At 47.2% G+C, this 26,092-nt stretch overlaps 1 protein-coding gene and 1 long non-coding RNA gene across 2 annotated transcripts; both read left to right on the top strand.

Annotated features, from left to right (window-relative positions):
* The first annotated feature begins 8,716 nt into the window (after positions 1–8,716).
* On the top strand, positions 8,717–16,338 carry LOC124005821. Its single transcript, XM_046315396.1, has 6 exons — positions 8,717–8,913; positions 13,661–14,013; positions 14,109–14,184; positions 14,396–14,474; positions 14,884–15,064; positions 15,259–16,338. Exons 2-6 carry the CDS (start codon positions 13,663–13,665, stop codon positions 15,823–15,825), a joined length of 1,254 nt encoding a protein of 417 aa, XP_046171352.1. The 5' UTR covers positions 8,717–8,913; positions 13,661–13,662; the 3' UTR covers positions 15,826–16,338.
* A 1,365-nt stretch (positions 16,339–17,703) lies between these two features.
* Positions 17,704–20,031, top strand: LOC124005278. Its single transcript, XR_006833597.1, has 2 exons — positions 17,704–19,085; positions 19,176–20,031. It is a non-coding gene; the product is annotated as an uncharacterized LOC124005278 (long non-coding RNA).
* The last annotated feature ends 6,061 nt before the right edge of the window (positions 20,032–26,092 follow it).

The raw sequence follows: 26,092 nt of genomic DNA, 5'->3' as shown, positions 1-26,092 counted from the left end.
GGGATGAACAGACCTGCTTTAGGACCTAGAAGGATGGGGAGGAACAGACCTGCTTTAGGACCCAGAAGGATGGGGAGGAACAGACCTGCTTTAGGACCCAGAAGGATGGGGATGAACAGACCTGCTTTAGGACCTAGAAGGATGGGGATGAACAGACCTGCTTTAGGACCTAGAAGGGTGGGGAGGAACAGACCTGCTTTAGATCCCAGAAGGATGGGGATGAACAGATCTGCTTTAGGACCCAGAAGGATGGGGATGAACATACCTGCTTTAGGACCTAGAAGGGTGGGGAGGAACAGACCTGCTTTAGATCCCAGAAGGATGGGGATGAACAGATCTGCTTTAGGACCCAGAAGGATGGGGATGAACAGACCTGCTCTAGGACCCAGGAGGATGGGGATGAACAGACCTGCTTTAGGACCCAGAAGGATGGGGATGAACAGACCTGCTCTAGGACCCAGGAGGATGGGGATGAACAGACCTGCTTTAGGACCTAGAAGGATGGGGATGAACAGACCTGCTCTAGGACCCAGGAGGATGGGGATGAACAGACCTGCTTTAGGACCCAGAAGGATGGGGATGAACAGACCTGCTCTAGGACCCAGGAGGATGGGGATGAACAGACCTGCTTTAGGACCTAGAAGGATGGGGAAGAACAGACCTGCTTTAGGACCCAGGAGGATGGGGAGGAACAGACCTGCTTTAGGACCCAGAAGGATGGGGATGAACAGACCTGCTTTAGGACCCAGAAGGATGGGGAGGAACAGACCTGCTTTAGGACCTAGAAGGATGGGGAGGAACAGACCTGCTTTAGGACCCAGGAGGATGGGGAGGAACAGACCTGCTTTAGGACCCAGGAGGATGGGGAGGAACAGACCTGCTTTAGGACCCAGAAGGATGGGGATGAACAGACCTGCTTTAGGACCTAGAAGGATGGGGAGGAACAGACCTGCTTTAGGACCCAGAAGGATGGGGAGGAACAGACCTGCTTTAGGACCCAGAAGGATGGGGATGAACAGACCTGCTTTAGGACCTAGAAGGATGGGGATGAACAGACCTGCTTTAGGACCCAGAAGGATGGGGAGGAACAGACCTGCTTTAGGACCCAGAAGGATGGGGATGAACAGACCTGCTTTAGGGCCCAGAAGGACGGGGATGAACGGACCTGCTTTAGGACCCAGAAGGATGGGGATGAACAGACCTGCTTTAGGACCCAGAAGGATGGGGAGGAACAGACCTGCTTTAGGACCCAGAAGGATGGGGATGAACAGACCTGCTTTAGGACCTAGAAGGATGGGGATGAACAGACCTGATTTAGATCCCAGAAGGATGGGGAGGAACAGACCTGCTTTAGGACCCAGAAGGATGGGGAGGAACAGACCTGCTTTAGGACCTAGAAGGATGGGGAGGAACAGACCTGCTTTAGGACCCAGGAGGATGGGGATGAACAGACCTGCTTTAGATCCCAGAAGGATGGGGATGAACAGACCTGCTTTAGATCCCAGAAGGATGGGGATGAACAGACCTGCTTTAGGACCCAGAAGGATGGGGATGAACAGACCTGCTTTAGGACCTAGAAGGATGGGGATGAACAGACCTGCTTTAGGACCCAGGAGGATGGGGATGAACAGTCCTGCTTTAGGACCTAGAAGGATGGGGATGAACAGACCTGCTTTAGGACCCAGGAGGATGGGGAGAAACAGACCTGCTTTAGATCCCAGAAGGATGGGGATGAACAGACCTGCTTTAGATCCCAGAAGGATGGGGATGAACAGACCTGCTTTAGATCCCAGAAGGATGGGGATGAACAGACCTGCTTTAGATCCCAGAACAATGGGGAGGAACAGACCTGCTTTAGATCCCAGAAGGATGGGGATGAACAGACCTGCTTTAGATCCCAGAAGGATGGGGATGAACAGACCTGCTTTAGATCCCAGAAGGATGGGGATGAACAGACCTGCTTTAGATCCCAGAAGGATGGGGATGAACAGACCTGCTTTAGATCCCAGAAGGATGGGGATGAACAGTCCTGCTTTAGATCCCAGAAGGATGGGGATGAACAGTCCTGCTTTAGGACCCAGGAGGATGGGGATGAACAGACCTGCTTTAGATCCCAGAAGGATGGGGATGAACAGTCCTGCTTTAGGACCCAGGAGGATGGGGATGAACAGACCTGCTTTAGATCCCAGAGGAATGGCCACTCTGCTCCGCTGTGTCTTCAAGTTAAAAAAAGGTAATTTAAGAAATATTAGAGGAGAATGAAGTTGCCCATAGTATTAGAGGAGAATGAAGTTGCCCATTGGCACTGATCTTAAGTCAGTTCTGAGTTTCTCCCTTAACACTTGGGCTACTTAGGTTAGAATTTGGTGAAGATACACTGATCCTAGATCTGTGCCTAAGGCAACCCCTATCTGGTGCCAGATTGTCTTCTCCATGACCAATATACTAGTGTTTGAAAAGAGAGGAATAATCCACATCCAAAGCAACGACTACAGGCCTGAACTGTTACCTTGGGAACGGTGACACACACACACACACACACACACACATAGATTCATGCTATACACATCACAACTGCTGCTACCAGGCTCTTAATTTACTGTTACTAATACTGACCCATTTAAACACTTGGCCCCCAATCCCCCTTTCCCTGATGTGTAAATATTGTACTATAAATTGTTCCTTCCTGTATACTTATGCTAAAAATGTATTATATTCTACTGAGCCATTTCCTTTGTGTTCTTATTATTATGTTTTATTATTTATTTTTGGTGTTGGATTGTCGAGAAGGAACCTGCAAGTAAGCATTTCGATGGACGATGTATAATCGGTGTATATCGTGTATCGTTAAATAAAGGCTAAATAACAACAAAAAATACATACAACTAATAAAACGTGAAACTTGAAAGTGAGAACAGATCCCTCAAGCGCTGGTAAGTGGCAAGAACAATAGTGTTTCGTCGTGTGCAGCAGCAACAGGACATTTGTACAATGGATGCAAATCCTTGGCGCATGAAAACAATTGTAGACGCCAGGGGGAGCCCTATTCACACAATATTGTGGATGGAGTTCTATCAACAATAGAAAGGACACTTCGGGTCCTCTCTGTGTTGCCAGGAAATGTACATATTTAAAAACATATCTGCTATTTGCATATTATATTTGGAGGGAGATATTATTTCCATAAAATCACTGAATATGGCTAGCATATTGCTATATATAATGTTGACCACAAGTCTGTTGTTGTGAGATATGCACAATTGGTTTGGGACCAAAATATTTGGACGTTTTCTATTATGTCTATGTGTTGTCTTGATAGGCGTAAATTCAACAACTAGGCCTAGAGCTAAAGCCTATAACTTTTCATCTCTCGTATCAACGGTATTTTTCTTTTTACAACGCCCATTAACAATAACCTACATCCTTTCTCTTCCAATTTGCTCTCAGCACTGTGTGGTTGGCCGTTCAAACGTGCAACCCATTGAATAATGTTATGCAATTGCTATGACCTCTAACAGCTTTCTATTGGCTCGGCAACATCGTAGGGGGCGTGGCGAATACCTTTCTCCCTATACCATTGGTTACACATGTGTAAGGGGGCGTGGCCTATCGGCTTCATTCACAAATCTCCGCTTGAGCGCCTCTTGTTCATGAGCGCGATGAATTTAATTAAAGGACCCGGCACATCTTCAGAGCAACACGTTTCCCGATCAGCAGTGTGTATTTGCCCTCCATTAGTTTATTCATGCCGTCGTTATCATATCATCAGAACACAGAGATGAAATAGATAACATTCCCGTGTGTTCTCTGCTTGCCAAACTGTTGTTATGGAATGTGGTCTCCCACAGCCAAACAATGTGCAGGTGCCAGGTGCAGACCACGTGAGAACACAGCCTGGAGAGAGAGAAGGCTAGTTAGTGTCTGATGTCCCCCTCCAGTCCTCTGGCTTGGCTGTCTAATAGGAGCCTGATACAGCACTGTTAAACTGGGATAGAGAGGGAAGGGGAGGAGATGTGCAGTTTACATAATCCTTCTGTATAGCGTTCCTCCAAGAGGTATACTACAAAGCAAATCAACTTGTCTAAATATTCTGAAATAACTTTGACATGTTTTAAAAAGATAAACTTGAAATGGTCGAATTGACTTAACAACAAATAACACATATCTAAGTTTAGCTTCCTTAAAGTACCATAAAATCAACAGTACTTTCTGGCTATTTATCAAAGTTAGCTGGCTAACTGCTTTGTAGTATCCTTCAGGTTTATCAGTTTACTGGTGTCTGATCTGTCACTACCCTCACTGACCTGGCCTCTAGTCCTACCTACAGACACCCACCACACCTTTACCACACATATCCTTCAGACAGACCTTTTACAACAACAACGGACGTAAACTCATCGCACCCAAAATATGACACCTACGTGCATCAACGTTCTACAGTCATGGCGTCTCAGCCTTTTCTAACCAAGGAAGTTTTCTAGGTTCCAGACTTTCTAGTTTACTTCTCAAGCTCTGACCCTCTGGCGTATGTTAGTTCCCATTAGTCACAGTCAGCTTGTATTCCACCCATACCTGTGCTCTTCTCCATTACTTACACCATTAATACACATTGTATAGGGCTACAGAACCCTTTATTTACACCAACTACAGCTTTACTACACTGGAACTCTCATGTCACAGGGAGAGCACCTGTCACTCAACCAGTTGTCCTGTCATCTTTCACCCTGGCCTTTCCCCTCCTGTCAGCCACCCAGTCATCTCAATAGAAAAACATGAGATTATATCAACGATTTTCATATTGACTGATCTGATATCACTGATCACTTTCTGGCATCGCACCCAGCTAAAGAACATTTAGAGAGGGAGAAGGGTAGAGAGGGGGAATGGTAGAGAGGGGGAAGGGTAGAGAGGGGGAAGGGTAGAGAGGGAGAAGGGTAGAGAGGGGGAAGGGTAGAGAGGGGAAAGGGTAGAGGGGGCAATGATAGAGAGGGGTGGGTAGAGAGGGGGATGGGTAGAGAGGGAGAAGGGTAGAGGGGGGAATGGTAGAGAGGGGGAAGGGTAGAGAGGGAGAAGGGTAGAGGGGGGCAATGATAGAGAGGGGTGGGTAGAGAGGGGGATGGGTAGAGAGGGGGATGGGTAGAGAGGGGGATGGGTAGAGAGGGAGAAGGGTAGAGAGGGGGATGGGTAGAGAGGGAGAAGGGTAGAGAGGGGGAAGGGTAGAGAGGGAGAAGGGTAGAGAGGGGGAATGGTAGAGAGGGGGAAGGGTAGAGAGGGAGAAGGGTAGAGGGGGCAATGATAGAGAGGGGGTGGGTAGAGAGGGGGATGGGTAGAGAGGGAGAAGGGTAGAGGGGGAATGGTAGAGAGGGGGAAGGGTAGAGAGGGAAAAGGGTAGAGGGGGCAATGATAGAGAGGGGGTGGGTAGAGAGGGGGATGGGTAGAGAGGGGTGGGTAGAGAGGGGGTGGGTAGAGAGGGGGAAGGGTAGAGGGGGCAATGATAGAGAGGGGGTGGGTAGAGAGGGGGTGGGTAGAGAGGGGATGGGTAGAGAGGGGGAAGGGTAGAGAGGGGGATGGGTAGAGATGGGGTGGGTAGAGAGGGGGAAGGGTAGAGAGGGGGTAGAGAGGGGGATGGGTAGAGAGGGGGATGGGTAGAGAGGGGTGGGTAGAGAGGGGGTGGGTAGAGAGGGGTGGGTAGAGAGGGGGATGGGTAGAGATGGGGTGGGTAGAGAGGGGGAAGGGTAGAGAGGGGGAAGGGTAGAGAGGGGGATGGGTAGAGAGGGGGATGGGTAGAGGGGGAAGGGTAGAGAGGGAGAAGGGTAGAGGGGGCAATGATAGAGAGGGGGTGGGTAGAGAGGGGGATGGGTAGAGAGGGGTGGGTAGAGAGGGGAAGGGTAGAGAGGGGGATGGGTAGAGATGGGGTGGGTAGAGAGGGGGAAGGGTAGAGAGGGGGATGGGTAGAGAGGGGGATGGGTAGAGAGGGGGTGGGTAGAGAGGGGGATGGGTAGAGAGGGGGTGGGTAGAGAGGGGGATGGGTAGAGATGGGGTGGGTAGAGAGGGGGAAGGGTAGAGAGGGGGAAGGGGAGTGAAGGATAATGAGAGAGATTTTCCTTTTAGTACTTTATTTGCACATTGTGACAACACTGTATATAGCCATAATATGACATTTGAAATGTCTCTACTCCTTTTGAACTTTTGTGAGTGTAAAGTTTACTGTTCATTTTATATTGTTTATTTCACTTTAGTTTATTATTACATTGCTTTGGCAATGTAAACATACGTTTCCCATGCCAATAAAGCCCTTTTAATTGAATTTAATTAAAGAGAGAGAGAGAGAGATCGGGACAGGTAGTGGGGTGGTCGTACTCGTCAGCACCAGTGAACCCTGTGAAGGGGAGGATCACTGAGTTCATTCTGCTTTGGAATGTATGGGGGAGGAAAGCCCTTGTATCGACTTAGGACCTCACGTTAGCCTATATATACACACCCAATAACCCACCATCATAAATGCCAAGAGTGTGCAAAGCTGTCATCAAGGCAAAGGTTGGCTACTTTGAAGAATTTCAAATATAAAATATATTTAGATTTATTTAACACTTTTTTGGTTTCTACATGATTCCATATGTGTTATTTCATAGTTTTGATGTCTCCACTATTATTTTACAATGTAGAAAACAGTACTATTAAAGAAAAACCCTTGAATGAGTAGGTGTGTCCAAACCTTTGACTGGTACTGTAATGCCCAGAAAAACACCAGCAAATCTGAAAGTGATCCCTGTTTCACATCAAACCAATTAAGATATTATTAAATAAAAAGTAGCTCATACATTGCTGTACTATTTAAATACTTAATGTTAAAAACACATTTTTAGAGCGATATGATGATAGATGTATACACAGTGAAACGATGGCCAGGTTTTCGCCAACAGGGACAGTGAATGGGAAATGGCCAGGTTATGCATGTCACATGTTAAAGAGGAGTGTTGCTGAGTTCGTAGTGAGTTGTTGCTGAGTTCGTAGTGAGTTGTTGCTGAGTTCATAGTGAGTTGTTGCTGAGTTCGTAGTGAGTTGTTGCTGAGTTCATAGTGAGTTGTTGCTGAGTTCATAGTGAGTTGTTGCTGAGTTCATAGTGAGTTGTTGCTGAGTTCATAGTGAGTTGTTGCTGAGTTCGTAGTGAGTTGTTGCTGAGTTCATAGTGAGTTGTTGCTGAGTTCATAGTGAGTTGTTGCTGAGTTCATAGTGAGTTGTTGCTGAGTTCATAGTGAGTTGTTGCTGAGTTCATAGTGAGTTGTTGCTGAGTTCGTAGTGAGTTGTTGCTGAGTTCATAGTGAGTTGTTGCTGAGTTCATAGTGAGTTGTTGCTGAGTTCGTAGTGAGTTGTTGCTGAGTTCGTAGTGAGTATACTGTATGTTATACACTGTATACACACCCAGAAAACAGCAAATCTGAAATGAGTTCCTGTTTCACATCAAAGCAATGAACACCTTTATTAAATCAAGAGTAGCCTATACATTATTGTTGTGTGTGTGTGTGTGTTCAATCATTCTAATCAAAACAAATTGCATTTTTCACGTGCTGAATACGAGTTAATAAATGCTTGCTTACAAGTCTTTCCCAACATTGCAGAGTAAAAAAAAATATATATAATAAAAATTCAAGAGGAATAAAATACACGAATACACAAGTGTGTGTGTGTGTGTGTTTACGTGCGAGTGTGTGTGTGTGTGTGTGTGCGTGCGAGCGTATGTGTGTTGCATGGTGAAGAGGAGGGTCATTGGGTTAATGTTTAGCTGTATGTATAAGGGGATGGAAAGCTTTAGGTCCCTAAGCACCGTATGCTATATGCCTCTGTGACTGTATTGGCTTTCCAAGCCTAGAAGACCATATCAAATCGTAAAGTGTTTACTATTTGACCATAAAACACACAGTGAGTGAGGAGAATATTGCATTGTTGGGAAGTTTGTGTTACCTGTCCACACATCTCTGTATTGAAAACACATTTCTGACTTATTGTAAACCATTATTGCCGAACATTGACATTATATGGTACAAAACAACACAAACAGACACAAACACATACTGGCTGCAGCAGCCCATAATAACTATATCAATATAATCTTCATTCTCCTCTCTGTTCCTGAGGTAGCCTATTTCACACGTTGATAATGACTTGTGGTTTGTGTGTTTCTCTAGATCAGAACGATGAGAACAGAACTCTGTTCCAGACTCAGTGTGAGGGGTGACCTTGAATGGTGCCGCGCATTCACGTGCGCACTTCTCATGTCCATGAGAGAACCCTTAGCCCACTAATTTATTCAGAGTTATAGGCCTGCTTAATATAGCACTTAGGACTAGACCATCAGGTACAAATTAGTCAGCATATTGGCCTACGCCTCTATCCTAAATATTTTATACAGTATATCTCATTTTTGTTCGAGGCATTCATTACAATAACTTTACAGGCCTAAAAAGGCGTGCTTGTGTTTACACCGCTCAGCCGTAGTAGACTGAGGCACGAGTAGACTACCCGCTCAGCCCGAACCACGAGCCCCACATGCATGGGCGGGGCTTTGAGTGCCCCGCTGACCAACCAATCAGCAGGCAGTAAAGAATTCACTGGCTGCATGGATCCACCAATGGAGTTTGTAACTTCAGACGAACAACCAATAGGGCACGAACAAATGTGGGCACGTGTATCCGTGCACATGTTGAAGATCGTAAACCGTGGAGATAGAAAGAACTAGCAAAGAGGCAAACCAATGAAAGTCCGGTGATCGTGAGAGGAAGGAGACTGCCGACCTGATGTTCCAACGAGTGTGAGATAAATATCGGCAAGTGGGTTACAGAGATAGACGTTATCAAGGCCGTTTCTGGCAACCGTGGCCGGTTCTACTGCTGTTATTTTGTTGCAATATTTCAGGTGAGAGTTCTCTTTAAAATGTTACATTGCTACATTCCTGCGCGGTTTACGGAATTGACTGTGATAGACTATACCAGAGACATGATACAATGTTTCCTTAATGACGTCCGTTGTGTTTAGTGTAGGCTACTCCTGGTTTGTTACATCGTTGATGGTAGATGTAATACAGTGTTATAGAGCTGTAGGCCAGCGTTCATTCTAAAAGCATGGAACAATTGCTAGACCTTTGTCAACGTCAGACTTTAACATAATATATTACATTTGTCAGTGTCCGTTATAAGTATAATTATTGTGCTGAGTGTCATTTGTGTCAGTTGTAATGTTTGTGTTTGTCATGATCACGTTCCTCAAACACACCACCTGAGACACAGTCAAATTCCCCTGCAGCCTACATACCTACACGGGGCCGGGCCAACACACACACACCCACACCCACACACACACACACACACACACACACACACACACACACACACACACACACACACACACACACACACACACACACACACACACACACACACCCACACACCCACACACACACACCACACACACACACACACACACACACACCGAAAGAAAGCTGAGGAGTGTATGAGTTTTGGCTCATATGATGCAGTGGGTTGGTCCATGTTACGTCTTTGTATTACATAATATTGGCATGCATCCAGACATTCATCTTTACATTCCCACAAAGTCCATCCAAATGATAGGCGTAATTGGGAAAGCACAAGTCCCAGGAAAGAGCCACTATAGTTATAATCAATCTGTTATAATCGATTTTAGGATTGTTACAATTATATTACCCAAGTGTACTGTGGTCTTCTGTGTCAGACTATTAAACAGTGACGTGAATTAATAAGTGTGTGTGTGTAATCAAAACAAATTGTATTTGTCACATGTGCCGAATATGAAGTGTGTAGACTTTACCGTGAAATGCTTACGAGTCTTTCCCAACAATGCAGAGTTAAAAATATATCATTAAAAATCAAGCGGAATAAAATACACAACTACACGTGTGTGTGTAGTTATAAAAATCACAACTTCTATGACAGACTATTAAACAGTGAAGTTAATGAATAAGTCTGTGTGTCTGTGTGTGTGTGTGTGTGTTTGTTTGTGTGTGTACATTGCAGAGGGACTATTGTCACTGGGGGTTTGCTCTCCAGCAGAATGTGCTTGGCGAGACTTTATCAGTGTGTGTGTGGGGTGTGTTAAACGGTATGTTGTGTGTGTGTACATTTGTGTGCGTGGAGGGTGTATATATACGAAAGTGTGTATTTTTGGGTGGTGGGCGTTAGACCCTGTGTGGAGAGACTGGTGTGCTCATGTTACCCCTCTTTAATGTAGTCTGAGGTCACAAACCAACAGGGACTCCTAGAATAGAGAGGGGGGGGGGGTACTGTCTACAGAGGAGGGGGTTAGAGGGGAGGAAGAGATGGGAGGCAGACAGAAAAACAGAGGAGGGGGGTGGTATAGTGAGTGAATCAGAGTGAGGGGGGATGGAGAGAAGGAGCGAGAGAGAACCCTGGAGGCCGAGGAGGAGAGAGAGAGACCCAGCCTGCCTTATTGGATTCTACTACTGCTTATTCTACTCACACCCTTCCCCCTCGCGTTTCACTCTCTCTTTCCCCATCTCCTCGCCCTCAATGGGAGCCAGACATGCACTGCCATTGTGTGCCTACTGCATACCCCCAGTCACGCTCCACATCATGTTTAACTAGGCCACTGGTAGACCCACCATTTTGAATTGCTGTTATTATTTTGGGGTTGTAGGATTAAAAAAATGTCTCCCCTATAGCAATTTCCACAGCAATGTTGCTCTTCCTCTTTCAATTCAATTTCAATTGAAGGACTTTATTGGCATGGGAAACATATGTTTACATTGCCAAAACAAGTGAAATTGTCATGCAGGTGACGACAGGGCGATACACAAACACAGCACGGTGAATTCTAGACAAGGAACCGACAGGACAGGAACGGAACACAAAGGAAGAAATAGGGACTCTAATCAGGGGAAAGGATCGGGAACAGGTGTGGGAAGACTAAATGATTGATTAGGGGAATAGGAACAGCTGGGAGCAGGAACGGAACGATAGAGAGAAGAGAGAGCGAGAGAGTGAGAGAGGGAGGGGAGAGAGAGGGATAGAAAGAGGGAAAGAACCTAATAAGACCAGCAGAGGGAAACGAATAGAATGGGAAGCACAGGGACAAGACAAGATAATAAATGACAAAACATGACAGTACCCCCCACTCACCGAGCGCCTCCTGGCGCACTCGAGGAGGAATCCTGGCGGCAACGGAGGAAATCATCAATGAGTGAACGGTCCAGCACGTCCCGAGACGGAACCCAACTCCTCTCCTCAGGACCGTAACCCTCCCAATCCACTAAGTATTGGTGACCCCGTCCCCGAGAACGCATGTCCATGATCTTATGTACCTTGTAAATAGGTGCGCTCTCGACAAGGACGGGAGGGGGAGGGAAGACGAACGGGGGTGCGAAGAAAGGGCTTAACACAGGAGACATGGAAGACAGGATGGACGCGACGAAGATGTCGCGGAAGAAGCAGTCGCACAGCGACAGGATTGACGACCTGGGAGACACGGAACGGACCAATGAACCGCGGAGTCAACTTACGAGAAGCTGTCGTAAGAGGAAGGTTGCGAGTGGAAAGCCACACTCTCTGGCCGCAACAATACCTTGGACTCTTAATCCTGCGTTTATTGGCGGCTCTCACAGTCTGTGCCCTGTAACGGCAAAGTGCAGACCTCACCCTCCTCCAGGTGCGCTCACAACGTTGGACAAACGCTTGAGCGGAGGGAACGCTGGACTCGGCAAGCTGGGATGAGAACAGAGGAGGCTGGTAACCCAGACTACTCTGAAACGGAGATAACCCGGTAGCAGACGAAGGAAGCGAGTTGTGAGCGTATTCTGCCCAGGGGAGCTGTTCTGCCCAAGACGCAGGGTTTCTGAAAGAAAGGCTGCGTAGTATGCGACCAATCGTCTGATTGGCCCTCTCTGCTTGACCGTTAGACTGGGGATGAAACCCGGAAGAGAGACTGACGGACGCACCAATCAAACGACAGAACTCCCTCCAAAACTGTGACGTGAATTGCGGGCCTCTGTCTGAAACGGCGTCTAACGGGAGGCCATGAATTCTGAATACATTCTCGATAATGATTTGTGCCGTCTCCTTAGCGGAAGGAAGTTTAGCGAGGGGAATGAAATGTGCCGCCTTAGAGAACCTATCGACAACCGTAAGAATCACAGTCTTCCCCGCAGACAAAGGCAGACCGGTAATGAAGTCTAGGGCGATGTGAGACCATGGTCGAGAAGGAATGGGGAGCGGTCTGAGACGACCGGCAGGAGGAGAGTTACCCGACTTAGTCTGCGCGCAGTCCGAACAAGCAGCCACGAAACGGCGCGTGTCACGCTCCTGAGTCGGCCACCAAAAGCGCTGGCGAATAGACGCAAGAGTGCCTCGAACACCGGGATGACCAGCTAACTTGGCAGAGTGAGCCCACTGAAGAACAGCCAGACGAGTGGAAACAGGAACGAAAAGGAGGTTACTAGGACAAGCGCGCGGCGACGCAGTGTGCGTGAGTGCTTGCTTAACCTGTCTTTCAATTCCCCAGACTGTTAACCCGACAACACGCCCATAAGGAAGAATCCCCTCGGGATCAGTAGAAGCCACAGAAGAACTAAACAGACGGGATAAGGCATCAGGCTTGGTGTTCTTGCTACCCGGACGGTAAGAAATCACAAACTCGAAACGAGCGAAAAACAACGCCCAACGAGCTTGACGGGCATTAAGTCGTTTGGCAGAACGGATGTACTCAAGGTTCTTATGGTCTGTCCAAACGACAAAAGGAACGGTCGCCCCCTCCAACCACTGTCGCCATTCGCCTAGGGCTAAGCGGATGGCGAGCAGTTCACGGTTACCCACATCATAGTTGCGCTCAGATGGCGACAGGCGATGAGAAAAATAAGCGCAAGGATGAACCTTATCGTCAGACTGGAAGCGCTGGGATAGAATGGCTCCCACGCCTACCTCTGAAGCGTCAACCTCGACAATGAATTGTCTAGTGACGTCAGGAGTAACGAGGATAGGAGCGGACGTAAAACGTTCTTTTAGAAGATCAAAAGCTCCCTGGGCGGAACCGGACCACTTAAAACACGTCTTGACAGAAGTAAGAGCTGTGAGAGGGGCAGCAACTTGACCGAAATTACGAATGAAACGCCGATAGAAATTAGCGAAACCTAAAAGCGCTGCAACTCGACACGTGACCTTGGAACGGGCCAATCACTGACAGCTTGGACCTTAGCGGAATCCATCTGAATGCCTTCAGCGGAAATAACGGAACCGAGAAAAGTAACGGAGGAGACATGAAAAGAGCACTTCTCAGACTTTACGTAGAAACATGACAGAAATAGATAATAAACAAAAGTGAAATGAACAATGGAAAAAAAATACCAGTAAACATTACTAACAAAAGTTCAAAAATAATAAAAGACATTTGAAATGTCATATTATGTGCAAATAGTTAAAGTACAAAAGGAAACATAAATAAACAAATATGGGTTGGATTTTTCTTTCTCTCCGTTGAATATACAATGTCTTTTGGCTGTTGTCATAAAGGACACATTTTGTTACTTGGCAGTTATTCTAAATCTTTTCTCTGTTTATCCCACTCCCCCCTGCTCTCTCGCCTCTCCCCCTTCCCCCCTCTCTCTCCAATCACACAGTGATGCAATCACAGGGCAGCACTTCCTCCCAGCCCTCTGTTGATTCGCTGAGCTCCAGTGACAGCTACCTGTTCAACCACTCTGAGCAGGCGGAGGATGACACTGACGTCTTCCTGTCTGAACGCTCCCCCGCCGTCATCCTCGGCACTGGGGGCATGGTCAGGGGCAACGGGAGTGCCGGGGCAGAGAGTCCCGAGTCCCAGTGGGCGTGTGACGGCTTCACTGACCGCGAGGAGGAGGAGTCACGGGGTTCAGGGGTTATTGGAGGTCACCCCAGGGTCACAGCTGAGAGACAGAGAACAAGCGAGACAGAGAGAGAGAAGACAGAGGGAGATCTGCTCTTTGCCCAGAAGGTGAATGTCAGAGAGAGATGAAGGGATTGGGATGGAAGACACAGTACTGTACCCCATTAATAATAATCATCTCTCTCCCTCTCTCTCCCTCCCAGTGTGCTGAGCTGCAGGGGTTTGTAAGGCCCCTACTGGAGCTGCTGAATGGACTGAAGGGGGGACGATTTGACCGTGGTAAGCACCATTCTCCTACACTGGTGTGTGATGCTGCAGCCTGTATTGATCTAGTCTGTATGGATCTAGTTTGCAGCTACTGTGTCTGTAGTTTTCATCTGTAGGTGTATTGGTGTGTGTGTCTCGTGTCTGTGTGTGTGTGTGTTGACTGTAGCATGTCAGACAGTGTTACAGTGAATGCTGATTGGAGGATTGTGTATTTGATTGACAGGTCTGAGTAGTTTCCAGCAGAGTGCAGCCATGGACCGCATCCAGAGGATCGTAGGGGTCTTACGGAGACCCAGCATCGGGTACGGCCACACACACACACACACACACACACACACACACACACACACACACACACACACACACACACACACACACACACACACACACACACACACACACACACACACACACACACACACACACACACACACACACACACACACACACCTGTTTATGTGCATACTGGACTCAACCCTGCACTACTCAGTTTCAGCATTCTGTCACAACAGCAGAAAAAGAGAGCTTTCTTAATAAGTAGTCCAGGTTGAATGTTTAGAGAGAGAAGTGGATTTAGTCTGGATCTGTGTTTAGTAGATGAGAACAGGAATGTTAATGTCCATGCTAGTCTTAGAAGGGTTGTTTTCTAAACCTTATAATCCTCTCTCTCTCTCTCTCCATTCTCTCCTCCCTCTATCTCCACTTCTGTAGGGAAAAGTATATGAACACTCTTCTCCAGGTGGAGACGATGCTGAAGATGTGGTTTCCACAGGTGTCCCCCTTTGCCCCACCTACCGCCCCTACCCTCTTCCCCCCTCACCTATCCCCCCGGGACAGCCCCAGCAGCACCCCCCCACACAGGCACAGAGACCAGTCGCACATCCCTGTGAAGGTGAGAACAAACACGCACACACACACACACACACACACACACACACACACACACACACACACACACACACACACACACACACACACACACACACACACACACACACACACACACACACACACACACACACACACACACACACAATAATATGTTGATAAGTTGTGGCTGACAACATTCTCTCTGTCTCCCTCCAGAAGCGCATACTGAGTTGGTCAGACACAGACTCTGACACCCCCCCTCCTGTACTCTTTAAAAGGCTCAACGTCGGTGGAGGAGAGGAGAGGGGGAAGGAGGGGGGAGACGTCCCCTCGGCAACTTCAGGGGTACCCCCACACCCCCAGGACCCCACCAGCAACCAAGAGAATGAGAGACAGGAAGATGAGGACAGCACAGAGAGAGAGGGAGAGTCATCAAGCAACAAAGCAGGGCTCTGTTCTGAGCCCGGTCCCACCTCGGTCCTTGTAGTGCCCATCCTTTCTCCCTGGAAACCAATGGAGGGGAAACAGCTGCTGCCTGTCATGCCACCTCCCACCACCAGGGGCGGTCCAGCCATGCAGGACAGCGTAATCTCTTCCACCACGCCCTTCAACAACCTCCAAAGCCAGCAGCAGCCAATCGGGTGCCAAAGCCAGCCTGTTGCCGGGAAGACTGGGAAAAAGACCGTAAAGACCTGTCAGTGTCGGGTCCAGGCTCATTCAATCACGGCAAAGCCTTTGAAAAGGGGGGAGTGTAAGAGCAGGGTTAACCCCGCCCCTTTATAGACCTGATGCACTGAGCACACTCCGCCCAGCAGGCTAGTGTGACTACGTCAACATGCTAAAGCTGCTGTGATAGGGAGAGTCAGGGGTAGAAATGGGCTGCAGTGCAAACACTTTATGTTTAGCCCCTCAGCCCTCAGCCCTCGCACTAGCCACTCTCCCTTGGGGGAATCCCCTTTGAAACCGGATGCAGTTTGATTGCCATCTTAAGTGGAGGTCCAATTCACTAACGTTGCCCCCTCGGCCCTCGATTTAGCTTGAGGAAGCGAGTGAAGAACTTTGGTCGCTTGTGGGGTTTATATGACCCACAATTCAATGCAAATTGTAGTCATGTATCATACTCCGGTGGCCGCGAATGTCACGTCACTCACCACGGCTGCATTTTCGGCCTGTCAGACAAAATTATGATTCTGGGGTAAAAAAGTATTTAGTCAGCCACCAATTCTGCAAGTTCTCCCACTTAAAAAGATGAGACCTGTAATTTTCATCATAGGTACACTTCAACTATGACAGACAAAATTAGAAAAAAAATCCAGAAAATCACATTGTAGGATTTTTAATGAATTTATTTGCAAATTGTGGAAAATAAGTATTTGGTCACCTACAAACAAGCAAGATTTCTGGCTCTCACAGACCTGTAACTTCTTCTTTAAGAGGCTCCTCTGTCCTCCACTTGTTATCTGTATTAATGGGACCTGTTTGAACTTGTTATCAGTATAAAAGACACCTGTCCACAACCTCAAACAGTCACACTCCAAACTCCACTATGGCCAAGACCAAAGAGCTGTCAAAGGACACCAGAAACAAAATTGTAGACCTGCACCAGGCTGGGAAGACTGAATCTGCAATAGGTAAGCAGCTTGGTTTGAAGAAATCAATTGTGGGAGCAATTATTAGGAAATGGAAGACATACAAGACCACTGATAATCTCCCTCAGTCTGGGGCACCACGCAAGATCTCACACCGTGGGGTCAAAATGATCACAAGAACGGTGAGCAAAAATCTCAGAACCACACGGAGGGACCTAGTGAATGACCTGCAGAGAGCTGGGACCAAAGTAACAAAGCCTACTATCAGTAACACACTATGCCGCCAGGGACTCAAATCCTGCAGTGCCAGGCTTGTCCCCCAGCTTAAGCCAGTACATTTCCAGGCCCGTCTGAAGTTTGCTAGAGAGCATTTGGATGATCCAGAAGAAGATTGGGAGAATGTCATATGATCAGATGAAATCAAAATACAACGTTTTGGTAAAAACTCAACTCGTCATGTTTGGAGGACAAAGAATACTGAGTTGCATCCAAAGAACACCATACCTACTGTGAAGCATTGGGGTGGAAACATCATGCTTTGGGGCTGTTTTTCTGCAAAGGGACCAGGACGACTGATCCGTGTAAAGGAAAGAATGAATGGGGCCATGTATCGTGAGATTTTGAGTGAAAACCTCCTTCCATCAGCAAGGGCATTGAAGATGAAACGTGGCTGGGTCTTTCAGCATGACAATGATCCCAAACACACCGCCCGGGTAACGAAGGAGTGGCTTCGTAAGAAGCATTTCAAGGTCCTGGATTGGCCTAGCCAGTCTCCAGATCTCAACCCCATAGAAAATCTTTGGAGGGAGTTGAAAGTCCGTGTTGCCCAGCAACAGCCCCAAAACATCACTGCTCTAGAGGAGATCTGCATGGAGGAATGGGCCAAAATACCAGCAACAGTGTGTGAAAACCTTGTGAAGACTTACAGAAAACGTTTGACCTCTGTCATTGCCAACAAAGGGTATATAACAAAGTATTGAGAAACTTTTGTTACTGACCAAATACTTATTTTCCACCATAATTTGCAAAAAATTCATTAAAAATCCTACAATGTGATTTTCTGGATTTTTTTTCTCATTTTGTCTGTCATAGTTGAAGTGTACCTATAATGAAAATTACAGGCCTCTCGTCTTTTTAAGTGGGAGAACTTGCACAATTGGTGGCTGACTAAATACTTTTTTGCCCCACTGTATATATGACATTGATTTTAGCGTTGCCAAATTGGCTTAGTCTCGTAGTGAGGAGCCTATAAAACCTAGCTAGCTTCATAAACATTTTTGGGAATTCTGAAATGTATTGCAATAAATGACCAAACTATAAAACTAGCTAGCCAGCTACGGAGAACTGTAGCTAGCCAGCTACGGAGAACTGTAGCAAGCCAGCTACGGAGAACTGTAGCTAGCCAGCTACGGAGAACTGTAGCTTGTCAGCTACGGAGAACTGTAGCTTGTCAGCTACGGAGAACTGTAGCTTGTCAGCTACGGAGAACTGTAGCTAGCCAGCTACGGAGAACTGTAGCTTGTCAGCTACGGAGAACTGTAGCTAGCCAGCTACGGAGAACTGTAGCTTGCCAGCAATGGAGAACTGTAGCTAGCCAGCTATGGATAACTGTTGCTAGCCAGCTATGGATAACTGTAGCTTGCCAGCTATGGAGAACTGTTGCTAGCCAGCTATGGAGAACTGTAGCTAGCCAGCTATGGAGAACTGTAGCTAGCCACTATGGAGAACTGTTGCTAGCCACTATGGAGAACTGTTGCTAGCCAGCTATGGAGAACTGTAGCTAGCCAGCTATGGAGAACTGTTGCTAGCTAGCTACGTTAGCTTGCTAGATACATGAATAGCTGTGGGTTGGTTGTTTTTAAGCTCAACTCCAATATTTCCACTAAGGACGTTGCCTCCGATCATCACACTCTAATTAGAATTTGGACTGCAGCCATGGTTTTAGGTGCTGATGTGTTTCCTTAATGATGGATCTTTTGCAACTCCCTAAACGCAATTAGGACCATGAAAATGATATCTGAGAGACTACAGTTATTACTACATGAGGACAGAATGTGTCCTTGTGAATCATAATCACAGTTCCATAAATCAGATTTTTTTGCACAAATTGTGGTTGTAGATTGGAAGGTTGGTAAGCACCTCTTATAGCCCATCACTTGTTTATAGAATATTGGATTTCTGATTGACCGAATGATATACTCTCTTACTCCACTTAAGAAAAGGTAAATGCTACTATGCAAACTTAATCGAAACACTGTTGGCTTAGGAATATTTGGGATTCAGGTGGTTGGAGGCAAGGAGGTGAGAGGTGACGAGGAGAGGATGGTTAGAAGGACAGGTGAATAAGGATAGTTATATTCCTGGAATGATATTCCTGGAATCTCCTCAGAGATGATGCTTCCAGTGAATAACAGCAGACAGACAGTTCAATAGACAGAGGCATTACAGTTAGAAGTGAGGAATAATCATTAGACTACTGAATGACCTCTAGAGCTGAATAACAGCAGACAGACAGTTCAATAGACAGAGGCATTACGGATAGAGGTGAGGAATAATCATTAGACTACTGAATGACCTCTAGAGCTGAATAACTGCAGATAGACAGTTCAATAGACCGAAGCATTATGGATAGAAGTGAGGAATAATCATTAGACTCCTGAATGACCTCTAGAGCTGAATAACATGTAAGAGGACGTGGCAGGGACCTCTACTGAAGTCTAAAGAGGTTTAGAATCTATTCCATGTCAATCCATCAACATGACACAATCTGTTTATGAAGACGGATGCAAGGTGTTTTGGGTGAAGATCGATTATGACTGAAACGAATGAACCACAACTGGGTTTTATTCTGTGTGGAGAAATGTGAAGCGGGTTATCCGGTAAACAGTAAATCACATTTCAATGGCCTAACCGGTAGGGGATAGAATACCAAACAGACCTTAGATCAGCTTCTAGGGACAACTTAATCCTTTAAATGGCTCAGTGAGAGACTCTAAAGACACCCTGAGAGAAGAGTCCACTCACAGACAGACAGAGACAGACAGAAATGCTGTTTATTTATTCACATGTTCACTTGACAACGCTGCATTTATTTATTACCTTTATTTATTAATTGGCAGCTGTGTTTCTCGCTCTTTGAACTTACAATTGGTTGACCGATTGGTTGACTGATGCTCTTGGGAAAGTTGCTGTACAGCGGTTTGTTTGTGGTTTTTACTGTTATGATGGGACAAAATTTTTTGGGGGGATGATTGGATTTTTGGACTATTGTGCCTTTACCAAATAGGATGTGTACAAAACAACAAAGCATTTTATTCTTTCAAAGCATTTTCTACTGCATTTTGATAATTTGCTTGTCTTTCTTAATAGCACAGTGCACAATCAGTCGGATAACACAGTACACAACGCCTAATTCCTGCCTTCAATCTCTTATCTGGCTTCCAGGGGTCTGTTGGGCAAAACTAGCTACCAACAGATCCCACAACAGCAAGGCAACCTCTACTCCAACCTGTACAGTGGTCATGTGTACAACACAATAGTATTCTATACATATACATCATAGTCTTCTATGAACTAACGACAGTAGCTAATTTATTTCCGTTTTTAGATTGCCAGTTGCCTCTTCTCCGGGGTGTATTTTATAGTTGATTATGTAGGTCTGACTGGAGGATATGATCAGTGCTTGCGATCTCCTGTGTGCTTCTTGGCGCTCGTCAAACTTTAAAAAAACGTGAGGATCAGAGCTAAAAGGGAGACCATCATCGTAAGCTGCTATACATAATAGGACTAAAACATGATTGAAATATTCCTCATAACAAATCATTAATACACATGTATTTACTAATGAAACATAATTATATATGCCATTCAGCAGACGTTTTATCCAAAGCGACTTACAGTCATGCGTGCATACATTTTTACATATGGGTGGTCCCTGGAATCAAACCCACTGTCCTGGCATTGCAAGCACCATGCTCTACCAACTGAGCTCCAGAGGAAATACATAATACAGGGTTTACAAAGAGTTTACTTATACTTAATCAACTGTTTATATGTAGAGCTTCCAGTAAAGCACTGCTAAAACAAGTTCATATGGTTGCATCCATACTCCCTATAGCTTTCTCCAAGGAGAGCCACAACTGAACACACAATCACTGGTAGCCTCCATGTTACCTACCTACTGTCTTTACTTGTGGCTGGGGGATGTTTTTATGCTTGAGGTATAAGTTGCTCTTAATCACAGGTCTATGATCAGATTTTTCCTACCCCCAATCCTAACGTTTATCATTAGGGTTTGAAAACACACCTGACCCCGGGCCTGTGGTTAAGGGCCACTTCTACCTACTTGTGTTTTTTTATACAGCTATTTTGTGACAGAGAAACTGATTGCACAGATTTTTTGTGATCTCTTTTCCATGTATGTTTTCTACTGCAGAGACCACCGCTGATTGGTCAGAAATAATATGTCTTGTTTATTTCAACTGCCTTTTTATATCTTAGTAGATGCTGTACTCACCCCCTCTACTCCTCCCACTCTCTATCCTCCTCCCCTCTCCACTCCTCCACCCTCCCTCCTCCCCTCTCTACTCCTCCACCCTCCCTCCTCCCCTTCTACTCTTCCTTCCTCCCCCTCTCTATCCTCCTCCCCTTCTACTCCTCCTTCCTCCTCCCCTCCTCCTCCACCCTCCCTCCTCCCCTTCTACTCCTCCTTCCTCCCCCTCTCTATCCTCCTCCCTCTCTACTCCTCCATCCTCCCTCCTCCCCTTCTACTCCTCCTTCCTCCCCTCTCTATCCTCCTCCACCCTCCCTCCTCCCCTTCTACTTCTCCTTCCTTCCCCTCTCTATCTTCCTCCCTCTCTACTCCTCCACCCTCCCTCCTCCCCTTCTACTCCTCCTTCCTCCCCCTCTCTATCCTCCTCCCCTCTCTACTCCTCCACCCTCCCTCCTCCCCTTCTACTCCTCCTTCCTCCCCTCTCTATCCTCCTCCCCTCTACTCCTCCACCCTCCCTCCTCCCCTTCTACTCTTCCTTCCTCCCCCTCTCTATCCTCCTCCCCTCTCTACTCATCCACCCTCCCTCCTCTACTTCTACTCCTCCTTCCTCCCCCTCTCTATCCTCCTCCCTCTCTACTCCTCCACCCTCCCTCCTCCCCTTCTACTCCTCCTTCCTCCCCCTCTCTATCCTCCTCCCCTCTCTACTCCTCCACCCTCCCTCCTCCCCTTCTACTCCTCCTTCCTCCCCCTCCTATCCTCCTCTCTACTCCTCCACCCTCCCTCCTCCCCTTCTACTCCTCCTTCCTCCCCCTCTCTATCCTCCTCCCTCTCTACTCCTCCACCCTCCCTCCTCCCCTTCTACTCTTCCTTCCTCCCCCTCTCTATCCTCCTCCCCTCTCTACTCCTCCACCCTCCCTCCTCCCCTTCTACTCCTCCTTCCTCCCCCTCTCTATCCTCCTCCCCTCTCTACTCCTCCACCCTCCCTCCTCCCCTTCTACTCCTCCTTCCTCCCCTCTCTATCCTCCTCCCCTCTACTCCTCCACCCTCCCTCCTCCCCTTCTACTCTTCCTTCCTCCCCCTCTCTATCCTCCTCCCCTCTCTACTCATCCACCCTCCCTCCCTACTTCTACTCCTCCTTCCTCCCCCTCTCTATCCTCCTCCCCTCTCTACTCCTCCACCCTCCCTCCTCCCCTTCTACTCCTCCTTCCTCCCCTCTCTATCCTCCTCCCCTCTCTACTCCTCCACCCTCCCTCCTCCCCTTCTACTCCTCCTTCCTCCCCCTCTCTACTCCTCCACCCTCCCTCCTCCCCTTCTACTCCTCCTTCCTCCCCTCTCTATCCTCCTCCCCTCTCTACTCCTCCACCCTCCCTCCTCCCCTTCTACTCTTCCTTCCTCCCCTCTCTATCCTCCTCCCCTCTCTACTCCTCCACCCTCCCTCCTCCCCTTCTACTCCTCCTTCCTCCCCCTCTCTATCCTCCTCCCCTCTCTACTCCTCCACCCTCCCTCCTCCCCTTCTACTCCTCCTTCCTCCCCCTCTCTATCCTCCTCCCCTCTCTATCCTCCTCCCCTCTCTACTCCTCCACCCTCCCTCCTCCCCTCTCTATCCTCCTCCCCTCTCTACTCCTCCCTCCCTCTCTGCCACATTCTACTACTTTTGCTCTCCTCCCTTTCTCTCTCATCTGTTCATCCCTTTCTCTCATATCTGTTCATCCCTTTCTCTCATATCTGTTCATCCCTTTCTCTCATATCTGTTCATCCCTTTCTCTCATATCTGTTCATCCCTTTCTCTCATATCTGTTCATCCCTTTCTCTCCCCCTCTTACTTTCTCTCACTTTCTCTGTTTCTCACTCTTACTCTGCTGTCACTCTGTGTTACTCTTCGGAGTACTTTTTACATTGATGATACAAAAATAAAATATTTTAATAAATGACACTTTTGAAGATGAATTTCTTTAGTTCTCTGTTATGTGTGTATGCATGGGTGTTGGTATGTTGGGTTAGAGTGTGTTGGGTTAGTGTGTTGGTATGCTGGGTTAGAGTGTGTTGGTATGTTGGGTTAGAGTGTGTTGGGTTAGTGTGTTGGTATGTTGGTTAGAGTGTGTTGGGTTGGAGTGTGTTGGTATGCTGGGTTAGAGTGTGTTGGTATGTTGGGTTAGAGTGTGTTGGTATGCTGGGTTAGAGTGAGTTGGTATGTTGGGTTAGAGTGTGTTGGTATGCTGGGTTAGAGTGAGTTGGTATGTTGGGTTAGAGTGTGTTGGTATGCTGGGTTAGAGTGTGTTGGTATGCTGGGTTAGAGTGAGTTGGTATGTTGGGTTAGAGTGTGTTGGGTTAGAGTGTGTTGGTGTGTTGGGTTAGTGTGTGTTGGTGTGTTGGGTAAGAGTGTTGGTATGCTGTGTTAGTGTGTTGGTATGCTGTGTTAGAGTGTGTTGGTATGCTGGGTTAGAGTGTGTTGGTATGCTGGGTTAGAGTGTGTTGGTATGCTGGGTTAGAGTGAGTTGGTATGTTGGGTTAGAGTGTGTTGGGTTAGTGTGTGTTGGTGTGTTGGGTTAGAGTGAGTTGGTATGTTGGGTTAGAGTGTGTTGGGTTAGTGTGTGTTGGTGTGTTGGGTTAGAGTGAGTTGGTATGTTGGGTTAGAGTGTGTTGGGTTAGTGTGTGTTGGTATGTTGGGTTAGAGTGTGTTGGGTTAGTGTGTGTTGGTGTGTTGGGTTAGTGTGTGTTGGTGTGTTGGGTTGGTGTGTTGGGTAGTTTACAGCAGTGAGGGGGCAGATGTGACTCGATATGGGGGTGTGGATTTAGAGCTTGTACATTTCAGAGAGAGAGAGAGAGAGAGAGAGAGAGAGAGAGAGAGAGAGAGAGAGAGAGAGAGAGAGAGAGAGAGAGAGAGAGAGAGAGAGAGAGAGAGAGAGAGAGAGAGAGAGAGAGAGAGAGAGAGAGAGAGAGAGAGAGAGAGAGAGAGAGAGAGAGAGAGAGAGAAAGAAAAAAACAGGAAGTAGGAAATGGGACTTGTTATTAGACTGAGCCTCAGTAATCTGAGGGGGGGGGTTATCCTCCTCCCAGCTGCTGCCTGGTCTGTTTCCTCTACTACATAATCTATGTGCTTGTTTACTACATGACATTAACATGAAATCTACTATGTCCATTGTACAGTTACATAACACTGCACTGATGGATGTGCTGGATGCATACATATTTCTACCTAATCTGATTGAGGTGTGTGTGTGGGGGGCGTTATCCTCTCAGAGGGGGATCGAAGGAGGCAAGTCAAAAGTGTTAATACTGTACATATACTGTACAAGTTACATCCTAGTAGTCTGGAGGAGGATACTGGATACACACACACACACACCTACATCAGATGAGGTACCAAATTAAAATATGTCTGCCTAAAGACACACATATACTATCCCAGATGCTCTGAAGAACTGAAAATACACAAACACTCACTGTGGACACATGATCAGAAATAGTACACTGTGAAACTGATGGCACAGTTGACTTGGGCCATGGCTGCATTACAAACACTTAAAAGACACACCCTCTCCCCTCAGGCTTCAAGTTAAGTGGACACTTCTGATGATGAATCATGACGTCTGATGAGTTGACACTTGCAGGGCAAGGGGTGAGGGAGGAATGAATACATTTTAAATGGACTGCCCTTGCCCGAAATTCATCAGTCCCACGGTTGTGTTGTCATTCATCATGGAACCACCGGTAGCTGTTGTGTTGTCAGTCATCATGGAACCACCGGTAGCTGTTGTGTTGTCAGTCATCATGGAACCACCGGTAGCTGTTGTGTTGTCATTCATCATGGAACCACCGGTAGCTGTTGTGTTGTCAGTCATCATGGAACCACCGGTAGCTGTTGTGTTGTCAGTCATCATGGAACCACCGGTAGCTGTTGTGTTGTCAGTCATCATGGAACCACCGGTAGCTGTTGTGTTGTCAGTCATCATGGAACCACCGGTAGCTGTTGTGTTGTCAGTCATCATGGAACCACCGGTAGCTGTTGTGTTGTCAGTCATCGTGGAACCACCGGTAGCTGTTGTGTTGTCAGTCATCATGTAACCACCGGTAGCTGTTGTGTTGTCAGTCATCGTGGAACCGCCGGTAGCTGTTGTGTTGTCAGTCATCATGGAGCGGTTGTGTTGTCAGTCATCATGGAACCACCGGTAGCTGTTATGTTGTCAGTCATCATGGAACCGCCGGTAGCTGTTGTGTTGTCAGTCATCATGAAACCACCGGTAGCTGTTGTGTTGTCAGTCATCATGGAGCGGTTGTGTTGTCAGTCATCATGGAACCACCGGTAGCTGTTGTGTTGTCAGTCATCATGGAACCACCGGTAGCTGTTGTGTTGTCAGTCATCATGTAACCACCGGTAGCTGTTGTGTTGTCAGTCATCATGGAACCGCCGGTAGCTGTTGTGTTGTCAGTCATCATGGAACCACCGGTAGCTGTTGTGTTGTCAGTCATCATGTAGCGGTTGTGTTGTCAGTCATCATGGAACCACCGGCAGCGGTTGTGTTGTCAGTCATCATGGAACCACCGGTAGCTGTTGTGTTGTCAGTCATCATGGAACCACCGGTAGCTGTTGTGTTGTCAGTCATCATGGAACCACCGGTAGCTGTTGTGTTGTCAGTCATCATGGAACCACCGGTAGCTGTTGTGTTGTCAGTCATCATGGAACCACCGGTAGCTGTTGTGTTGTCATTCATCATGGAACCACCGGTAGCTGTTGTGTTGTCAGTCATCATGGAACCACCGGTAGCTGTTGTGTTGTCAGTCATCATGGAACCACCGGTAGCTGTTGTGTTGTCAGTCATCATGGAACCACCGGTAGCTGTTGTGTTGTCAGTCATCATGGAACCACCGGTAGCTGTTGTGTTGTCAGTCATCATGGAACCACCGGTAGCTGTTGTGTTGTCAGTCATCATGGAACCACCGGTAGCTGTTGTGTGTGCTTTATATGCTC

The sequence above is a fragment of the Oncorhynchus gorbuscha genome, linkage group LG19 (assembly GCF_021184085.1).
Source record: "Oncorhynchus gorbuscha isolate QuinsamMale2020 ecotype Even-year linkage group LG19, OgorEven_v1.0, whole genome shotgun sequence".
NCBI classification, from domain to species: Eukaryota; Metazoa; Chordata; class Actinopteri; order Salmoniformes; family Salmonidae; genus Oncorhynchus; species Oncorhynchus gorbuscha.
Note: the sequence above shows the minus strand (reverse complement) of the source record. Positions and strands in the feature narration are given on the sequence as shown.